At 60.8% G+C, this 9,467-nt stretch overlaps 2 protein-coding genes across 2 annotated transcripts; one reads left to right on the top strand and one right to left on the bottom strand.

Moving 5' to 3' along the window:
* The first annotated feature begins 3,132 nt into the window (after positions 1-3,132).
* Positions 3,133-4,891, top strand: LOC308579502 (protein CutA homolog). Its single transcript, XM_081214055.1, has 6 exons — positions 3,133-3,193; positions 3,424-3,581; positions 3,703-3,762; positions 4,235-4,280; positions 4,540-4,587; positions 4,669-4,891. The coding sequence occupies exons 1-6, from the start codon at positions 3,146-3,148 to the stop codon at positions 4,789-4,791; spliced, it is 483 nt and encodes a 160-aa protein (XP_081070181.1). The 5' UTR covers positions 3,133-3,145; the 3' UTR covers positions 4,792-4,891.
* Positions 4,892-5,556: 665 nt separating this feature from the next.
* LOC308579507 (PHD finger protein 1-like) lies at positions 5,557-9,444 on the bottom strand (the record flags this gene model as incomplete). Its single annotated transcript, XM_081214056.1, has 11 exons — positions 5,557-6,318; positions 6,885-6,944; positions 7,039-7,142; positions 7,229-7,445; positions 7,562-7,693; positions 7,775-7,842; positions 8,101-8,224; positions 8,745-8,813; positions 8,909-9,004; positions 9,116-9,264; positions 9,355-9,444. Coding segments are annotated over 11 exons (1,434 nt in total), but the record flags the coding sequence as incomplete, so codon positions are not given.
* Positions 9,445-9,467: the final 23 nt, after the last annotated feature.

Here is a 9,467-nt window from a genome sequence, read left to right as displayed (position 1 = left end):
ACGTTTGGGCTAAAGCCAGTAGGGCTATGCCTGACACTTCAAAGTTCCATGATAAAGATGTTAAAAAGCATCGGGGAGAGAATCGCACCCTGAGGCACTCCACACACCAAGGAGTGACGCGATGACAATTCCCCCCCAAGTGCCACCCTCTGTCCCCGATCAGAGAGAAACGAGATGTATTCAAGTCTCCAGGGTCAGATGAACTGCATCCTAGAGTATTAAAAGAACTGGCAGATGTGATCTCAGAACCACTGGCAGTCATCTTTGAGAATTCCTGGAGAACAGGCGAAGTCCCGGCAGACTGGAGGAGGGCAAATGTTGTCCCTATTTTCAAAAAGGGGAAAAGAGAGGACCCAAATAATTATCGCCCAGTCAGTCTGACATCAATACCAGGGAAGATTCTGGAGCAGATCATTAAGCAAACAGTCTGTGCGCACCTAGAAAGGAATGCTGTGATCACCAATAGTCAGCATGGATTTCTGAAAAATAAGTCATGTCAGACTAACCTGATCTCGTTTTTTGACAGAATTACAAGCCTGGTAGATGAAGGGAATGCAGTGGATGTAGCCTACCTTGATTTCAGCAAGGCATTTGACAAGGTGCCCCATGATATTCTTGTAAAGAAGCTGGTAAAATGCGGTCTTGACTATGCTACCACTCAGTGGATTTGTAACTGGCTGACTGACCGAACCCAAAGGGTGCTCATCAATGGTTCCTCTTCATCCTGGAGAAGAGTGACTAGTGGGGTGCCACAGGGTTCTGTCTTGGGCCCGGTCTTATTCAACATCTTTATCGACGACTTGGATGATGGACTCAAGGGCATCCTGATCAAATTTGCAGATGACCCCAAACTGGGAGGGGTGGCTAACACCCCAGAGGACAGGATCACACTTCAAAACGACCTTGACAGATTAGAGAACTGGGCAAAAACAAACAAGATGAATTTTAACAGGGAGAAATGTAAAGTATTGCACTTGGGCAAAAAAAATGAGAGGCACAAATACAAGATGGGTGACACCTGGCTTGAGAGCAGTACATGTGAAAAGGATCTAGGAGTCTTGGTGGACCACAAACTTGACATGAGCCAACAGTGTGACGCGGCAGCTAAAAAAGCCAATGCAATTCTGGGCCGCATCAATAGGAGTATAGCATCTAGATCAAGGGAAGTAATAGTGCCACTGTATTCTGCTCTGGTCAGACCACACCTGGAGTACTGTGTCCAGTTCTGGGCACCACAATTCAAGAAGGACACTGACAAACTGGAACGTGTCCAGAGGAGGGCAACCAAAATGGTCAAAGGCCTGGAAACGATGCCTTATGAGGAACGGCTAAGGGAGCTGGGCATGTTTAGCCTGGAGAAGAGGAGGTTAAGGGGTGATATGATAGCCATGTTCCAATATATCAAAGGATGTCACATAGAGGAGGGAGAAAGGTTGTTTTCTGCTGCTCCAGAGAAGCGGACACGGAGCAATGGATCCAAACTACAAGAAAGAAGATTCCACCTAAACATTAGGAAGAACTTCCTGACAGTAAGAGCTGTTCGCCAGTGGAATTTGCTGGCAAGGAGTGTGGTGGAGTCTCCTGCTTTGGAGGTCTTTAAGCAGAGGCTTGACAACCATATGTCAGGAGTGCTCTGATGGTGTTTCCTGCTTGGCAGGGGGTTGGACTCGATGGCCCTGGTGGTCTCTTCCAACTCTAGGATTCTAGGATTCTATGAAATAGGTACCACTCTGGTGGGAAGGTAAACGGCGTTTCCGTGTGCTGCTCTGGTTTGCCAGAAGCGGCTTAGTCCTGCTGGCCACATGACCCGGAAGCTGTACGCCGGCTCCCTCAGCCAGTAAAGCGAGATGAGCGCCGCAACCCCAGAGTCGGTCACGACTGGACCTAATGGTCAGGGGTCTCTTTACCCTTTTCCTAAGCTCCTGAAGGTTGTGGGGCCCTTGATATGTCCAGTTGTCCTTTGTCAACAACAAATTGTCACTGTTTTGTGTTGAATATATGCTATATGCTAATTTATGGACCTAAGAGGGATCTTAAAGCCATTTGCACATAACAAAATAGGAGCTGACGCAGCACAAAACACTGTTGCTGTATGAAGTTTTTATTGCATTTGCTTTTTATCTTATATTTTGGAAGTGTGCCTCGTTTTCCCCCCTTTGGTCTTTTAGGGGGCCCATGAGAGAGAGCGGGGCCCTAAGCTAGAAGTATTTATCTCCTTGACCTCGAATTATTATGAAAAATGTCCGAGATTTGGGAGAAGAAGCAATGGAGGAGGATTGGAAAAAATTTAAAGACTATTTACAAAAAGTTTTTAAGTTATATGAATGTTAAGATTTCACATGATTTGGAAAATCTAGCTCCAGCAACAGGATTTGTTGGTATGGGAAATTAAGTTATATTAATGAGAGAACTAATGTTTAAAATAATATCACACATGTTTTTAGAGTAAATTGACAATAAGTATTTTAAACATAAAATATAATTAATTGAAAGAACAAAAAATGCACGAAACAAGGTGATAATTTGCTGATATTTTTATTGCAAAGAACGCACGGTGGGGAGACGTGGGGAAGTCCGGTTGGATATGAAAAAATGCTTTGAAAAGATGAATTTTTTTCTTCTTTTCTTCTTTTTTCTTTTCTGTTATTCTCTTGTATACCTGATTTTGTATGTCTATCTGGAAAAAATGTAATAATTTTTTTTTTTTTAAAAAAAAGAATTATTATGAAAAATGAGGCCCCTCCGCCCCCCCCCCCATTCCTTGGAAGGCCAAAGCAGAAGCATCATCGTGTTTTTCGGTGGGGGGGGGGGGGGCAGCCGCATTTGGGGCCGCGCAAGAGACCGGGCAAAGGGGGGGGGACCGGACTGGGCACGCGCGCGCTTCACGTTGGTGGGCGGGGCGGTGACGTCAGAGGGCCGGGCGGAGAGCGGGGCGGGGCTGGTGCTCACGTGGCGCGGACGCGACGGAGAGCAGGTAGGGGGAGAGAGAGGCGGGGAGCCCCCCCCCCCAAAGCAGAACCGGGGACCCCTTGCAAAGAGCCCCCCCCAACCCTGATCTCTGCAGGCGGGAGTCCCAGCGGTGAAGGCGGCTGCCTGCCCCCCGGGAAAGGGGCGGGGTCCCCTTGGGCCCCCCCCTTGCGCCCCCATGCCGGGCCGGAGCAGCCGAGCGCAGGTGGCCCGAGGCGCCTGCGGTGTAAGTGGCTGGAGGGGGGCCCCCAGACCCCCCCCCGATCACGCCTTCTGGGGGGGCAGAGAGCCGGCCTGGCTGCGGGGGGGGGCTGCTTTCTGGCAGGGGCGTGTAATGGGGTCCCCGCCACGCCCCCCAAGCCCCCCACTTTCCTCCCCCCCCAGGTCCTTCTCCTGGCAGGGGGGTGTAATGGGGTCCCCGCCACGCCCCCCAAGCCCCCCACTTTCCTCCCGCAGGTCCTTCTCCTGGCGCTGCTGATGCTCCCTCTGCTGCGCGCGGCCTGCCAGCTCTTCTCCTCCATGGCCGCCTCCGCCGGGGGCCCCTACCGCCCCGGGACCCTCTCGGCCGCCTTCGTCACCTGCCCCAACCAGGCCGTCGCCAGGGAGATTGCCAGGTGAGCCCCGCCGGGGGGGGTGGGATGGATGACCCCGGGGGGCCCCTCCGATCTGCTGCTCCTTCCTTCCTTCCTGGCCGGCCCTGAGGGTCTCTCTCTCTCTCCCCCCCCCCCCCCGCAGGGCCGTCGTGGAGAAGAAGCTGGCCGCCTGCGTCAACATCGTCCCGCAGATCACCTCCGTGTGAGTGAGGGGGGCTCCGGCGTGGGCCAAGGGGGGGGGGCTGCGAGGCGGCAGGGCACCCCAGAGAAGGGGGGCGCGGGGGTACACTACCCACCCACCTCCCCAAACCCAGGCTGAGGGTCGGGGTTGGACTAGATGGCCCCTGGGGTCCCTTCCAGGATTTGCGGGGTTTCCTTCCTGTGCCATTTTATTGACATCCTTTTTTTTATTACATACATTTCAATTACTCCCGCCAGGAACTCCCGGGCCCCTTTGCACCCTCTGCAAAAGGGCTCCCCCCCCTTTCCTGGGGGGCATCACAAGCCCCACCCTCTTTTTATCCCATCCCATTTCTGCATGGCCCACCCTTCCTTCCTGGGTGCCGTATGTGGTTCTGCTGCCCCTGTGGGGCAGGGCACCCCAGAGAAGGGGGCTCCCTCGCCTGGCGCTCTGACCACTGCGCCGCCGCTGCCTCCCCCTCTCTCTCTTGCAGCTACGAGTGGAAGGGCAAGATTGAGGAGGACTCGGAGGTGCTGCTGGTGAGTCCCTCGGCCCCCTCCTGCCCCCCCTCCCTATAGGTCCACAGAGGCGAGGGGGAAAGCGGCCTCCAGCTGCCCCGTCTGGTCCTTGGACTGCTCCACTGTGCTGGGGGCCAGGGAAGCCCCCCATGAAGGAGGGGGCGGAAGCAGCCCATAATACGCTGGGAGGCTGCTCAGAGCATCCCCTCTAACCGTTGGGCGACCCTTCCAGCCGACGAACGCTTTGCATTCAGATCCCGCCTCTCCCCCCCCCCCACAGATGATCAAGACGCGCAGCTCTCGTGCCTCGGCCCTGGCAGTTTGTCTGGTGAGTCGCTGGGGGTGAGGGTGGCCAGGGGGGGGGACACACACATTGAAGGACCCCCACTCCAGCCCCGCTGCGAGGTGACGCCCCCTTTTCTGCCCCTGCAGGTCGGTGCACCCTTACGAAGTGGCGGAGGTGATCGCTGTCCCCATCCAGCAGGGGAACCCTCCCTACCTGCAGTGGGTGGAGGAGACTGTCCCAGAGTGAAGCGGAGGGGCTGGGGGGCGCCCCACGGCCAAGGAGGAGGTTTTAGGAGGAGAGCGGAAATAAACACCTCTCTGCCCCTGCCTGGTGGGGAGAAAGCCAAGGTGGTGTGGTCTGAATCTGTCCTGGGGGGGGGCAGGAGGTGGGGGTCCGGGGAGGGGTCTCTGCCAGGCAGGCTTCGGCCTGCAAACTGCCCTGATCTCTCGAAACTGGACCCGCGAAGCAGCTGCCCCAAGATCAGGTTTCGGGAATGATGCGACGTCCCTCCTCCGCCGGCCCCCCTAAACGGGCTCTTGTCCAGCCCCAGGCAGGGCTCCCCGCCCCACAGCCAGCCAGGCGGGATCCTGGCCAAGGCAGCCCTTCCTCAAGCAGCAGAGTTAACCTGCGGAACTCCCTCCCACTGGAGCCAGTGATGGCGGGCATGCTCCGCCTCGCCAATTCTTCCGACCGCCAGTTGCTGGAAAACACAGGAGGAGCAATAGAAGCGTGGGCTGGCAGGGACCCTGGGGGTCATCTAGCCCAACCCCCTGCAATGCCCCAGTGTGGGGCTCGAACCCGCAACCCTGAGATTCAGAGCCTCGTCCTCTCCCCGTCCTGCCTGTGGGCTGCCTTTGGCCTGCCAAGGGAGCCTCCCAGGCCAGCAGCAGTCTACCTCGAGTCCTTGGGGTTTCTGGCCAGGAGGCGGGGCTGGACGGGCCTGATCCGGCAGGTGGGGGGTTTTTTTGGGGGGGGGTCTTGGGCCCCAGGAAGCAGCTGCAGGCGGCAAAGTCTTGCCCAGAAGCTCTTTTATTCGGAAGTGCTTTGTACAACAGTCAGTCTAGCAGCAGCAGAGGCAGGACTACAGGCGCAAGGGGGGGGGGGCTGTGTGTGTTTGGGGGGCAGCCGAGGGGGGGGGGCGCTCTCTCTCTCTCCCACTCAGGCCTCTTTAAATAATACCTTTAACCAACAAACAGTAAAAAAATAAGCAGGACTCAAACTCTTTTTGGGGTCCAAGACGACGATATGGGGGGGCTGGGGAGCAGCGGCAGCAGCAAATGGAAGAAACTTGGGGGTCTCCTGCCCCCCCAAAAGCAAGAAACGGCACAGTCCACATTCCTCAAGCGGGTAGGGGGAGCCGCCCCACGGCCTGCCCCCCAGAATTGCACTTGTTGCTCTCTCCTTGGCCAGGCACATTGGGGGCCCCTCTGGGTCCCGCGTTGGGGCCCCTAAAACATGCTGCCCCCCTCCCACTCCACCAGGTACTGCACAATGCCCTCGGTGGTGACGCGGCGAGCCAGGATGCGCACCGCCTCCCCCCGCGCCAGCCGCCCCATGGGTCCAAAGTAGCCCGAGCTGGCGGGGCCGCCGGGGGCCACGCAGAGGGCCGAGGGGGCCGGGGCAGCCTGCGGGGGCCGCTTGGGGGCCGGTGGCGCGGAGTGTCGGCGCAGGAGTGTCCGGGGGGCGGGGCCGTCATCCGCCGGAGATCGCTCTGGGCTGCCCCGCTCCGCAGGGGCCGCGTCGCCGGGGTCGAGGGGGGCTCCGCTGCTGGTGCTGCAGAAGGAAAGGGGGGTCACTTGCTGCAGCCAAAGTCACCCCGAACCTCAGCTTGCCCCCCCCCCCCCGCTTGCCCTGGACAGCCAGCGCCACAACTTCCAGCAGCAACGAGGGTCCCGGATAGACGGGCGTCCGACCTCTGGGGAAGGAGAGGCACCCCCCCCTCTCCTCCTGCCTCCCGCTGCCTCCGCACAACAACCCTGTGAGGTGGGCTAGAGGAACGATGGCTGACCTCAAGGCCGCCTGGTCCGCTGCATGGCTGAGCAGGTCTCCCAGGTCCTAACTGGAGGAGGGGGGGGGGCTCACAGGGGCCGCCCTGACCTGGCAGAGGGGGCACCTTGTCTGGCGGCAAGGGGGGGGGACCGGATGACGTTCCCTTCCCATCAGGGTCAAACAGCCATTCATGAGGCCGCTCACCCCACAGGCTGGAGCGGGGCCTCTTGGGGGTTTGGGGCTGGCCGGGGGCTGTGCTGGACTGGGCTTCCCCAGTGAAGCCCCCCACTTCCATCCACGCCCCCCTGGGGAAAGTGGGGCACACCCCTCCCTCCCTCCCTCCTGCTCACCTCAAGGTCCCTGCAGTGTTGGCCGAGGGATGGAAGGAGGCAAACATCCGGATCGGGGCGCTGCAGGATGGGGGAGAGAGAGGCAGGCCGTCAGCGTGGGGCGGGGAACGCCACCCCCACCCCCGCCGTGGGGCTGCCCTGCTTGCCCCCTCACCTCTCCTGGCAGCGGGCGTCGGTGCGGCGGAAGTTGTAGGCGCTGGAAGTGCCGCCGTAGCCGCTGTAGCTCTGGTTAGCGCTGACTGGGTGCTGCACCGCCTCCTGGGGGCGGAGAGAGGGGAGGGGGCTCTTGAGAGGGCGCAGCAGGGCCCCCCCGGTCCCCCCGCCCTTCCTGGCCCCCAGCCTACCTGAGTGAGGGCCCTCTCCAGGCGCTCCCTCTCCCGGGTGCTCCGCTGCTGCTGCTGCTGCTCCTCCTGCTGCTGCTGCGCCCACTGCCCCCCGCTGCCACTCGGGGCCGGCGGCTGCCCCTTGCGCCGGCGCTGTGGCTGCTGCCGGGGCGGCCCCCGCCGCCCGGCCCTCGGGCGCTCCGGCCCCTTCCCACGCCTGCCCTGCCCTGAAAGGAAGCTGTAAGAGACCCTCCTTATCTGCACGGCACGGAGGGGGGTGCCGGAGGAGCAAAGGCGGGGGGAGGCCCTGCCCCCTTTCCCACCCCCTTGGGGCAGGGGAGACCCCCGGCTCACCTGCTGCCCGCGATGAAGGGGGTCCTGGGCGCGTCCCCGGAGCCGTCGGCCCCCTGGGGGGCGGGTGGGGGGGCGCGGCAGTGCAGCCCAAAGAGCCCCTTGCGCTTCTTGATCTCCTTCCCGGAGATGAACCTGCAGAGGAGGCGGCTGTGAGGGGGCGGCTCTCGAACCCGGCACCCGCAGCCCCCCAGGGGTCCCACGGCCCCCCCTCACCTGTCCTTGTGTCCCGTCAGGGCGTTCAGCAGCTGGCTGTAGCGCTCCCCCTTCGGGGTGTCCGAGAGCTGGGGGGAAAGGGGCAGCGTCAGACCCCGCCACCCTGAGGCCCCTTCTTCACGGGGGGCGGATCCGGCCTCCTGGCCCACACGGCCAATCCCCAACACTAAAGGGATCCTAGACTTTTATCGGGTCCCATCCCCTGCAATTCAAGAATGTTTTGCCCCGCCTGGGACTCGAACCCACAACCCTGAGATTCGGAGTCTCGCCCCCCCCTCTTCTCCTCCTGCCCCCAGGATCCCTCCCCCCACCCACCGGCCTCTCACCTCGCCCAGCAGGAGGCTGTCCCAGTTCTCGCTGGCGAAGGGCAGGATCTCGCGCTCAAAGTCAAAGTACTTCTTCTTGCAGCAGATGCTGAGGTGGTAGAGGACGAGGTGGGCAACGTCCACCCTGCGGGGGGGGGCAGGCGGGAATCCCTCAGCGCAGCCAGCGCAGCCCCCCACCCTCCGGCCCCCCACTCCCGCCCGGTGCCTCCTGGCCCTTGAGGTGGCGGCTTCCTTCGCTCTGGCGCCAAAACCTCCTTCCCCCTTCTGCTCTCTCTTCGCTTTCCAGATCAGCTGCTGAATTCTGACCGACTTATTCTAAGTGTCCCAATTATCCCAAGCGGAGTATTAGGAAATCAAGTGAGAAGCAGGAAGCTGTTAATTAAAGGGCCCAAGTGGATCCGGATACACTCAAGATGTGGGGGGTTGTGTTTTTTTAAGGACCCACCTTCCTTTGGCTCTCTTTAAGCTGCTTTTATATGGAATCACAGTTGGCAGGTACCCCGAGGGTCATCCAGTCCAGCCCCCCAAGATGCAGGGACGTCCTGCCCAACGGGGGCCCCGATCCCGTGACCGAGTCTGGGGCCAGGCCGCTGCATTGCTTTCTTGTGCTCATGCCCCCCTGCCGCCCCAAAGCGCCCCCTCACCATCTCAGGGGGAGACGCCGGACGCTCTCTGGGCCTCCCGTGCAGACGCAGCACTCAAAGACGTAGAACCTGCCGGGTGGAGCCGGGTGTGTGGGGGGTCAGTCACAAGATGCCCTCGCCCTCTGACCCCCACCCTCCCCCCCCCACCCAGGGCTGCCCCTCACCTGTCCCCGTAGAGCAGCGGCTTGCTGAGGCACTGGGTGCAGGCCTCGTGGAACCACTGGGCGCAGCCGCGGCACTGCAGCATCTTCAGGTTCCACCTGAGGCAGAGGGAGAGAGGGGGCCGGTCAGCTGAGCGCCCCCCTCCGGTTCCAGAGGCGCCCTCCCTCCTCCCCACAAGCCCCCCTCTTCCGGGGGGGGGGCAGACTCACTCTCCGGGGCCCCCGCAGTAGCAGTAGCACTGCTGGCGGTTGGCGAGGTGCTCAGCGTCCCACTCCAGGGTCTTCAGCTGGTAGGGCAGGACCAGTTTCATGCCCAGCATGGCCTTGGCGTAGGGCCCCTTCTTGAGGGCGCCGCCCTGCTGCAGAAGGAGGAAAGCCGTGGGGCAGAGTCAGTGCGCGGGGCTGGGACAGAGGACCTCGGGGGGGGGGGCAGAGGAGACCACACTTACCTTGGTGGCCACAGCAAAGACACACTGCCGGCACGTCCAGGCCCCATCGCTCTGCACCCGGGGCAGGTGGCATTCCTGGTGGTAGGCTGCGGGGGGGGGGGGGAGAGGAAGAA

The sequence above is a fragment of the Podarcis bocagei genome, assembly GCF_964188305.1.
Source record: "Podarcis bocagei genome assembly, contig: HAP1_SCAFFOLD_83, whole genome shotgun sequence".
In the NCBI taxonomy this organism is placed as follows: domain Eukaryota; kingdom Metazoa; phylum Chordata; class Lepidosauria; order Squamata; family Lacertidae; genus Podarcis; species Podarcis bocagei.
The sequence above is the reverse complement of the archived record's forward strand: the minus strand, read 5'-3'. Positions and strand labels throughout refer to the sequence as shown.

Bases quoted from the DNA above. Each gene is read 5' to 3' on its own strand.
- LOC308579502 (XM_081214055.1), top strand. From the start codon at position 3,146: ATGCCGGGCCGGAGCAGCCGAGCGCAGGTGGCCCGAGGCGCCTGCGGT. The intron at 3,582-3,702 runs GTGAGCCCCGCC...CCCCCCCCGCAG, and splicing joins GTCGCCAGGGAGATTGCCAG to GGCCGTCGTGGAGAAGAAGC. The intron at 3,763-4,234 runs GTGAGTGAGGGG...TCTCTCTTGCAG, and splicing joins GTCCCGCAGATCACCTCCGT to CTACGAGTGGAAGGGCAAGA.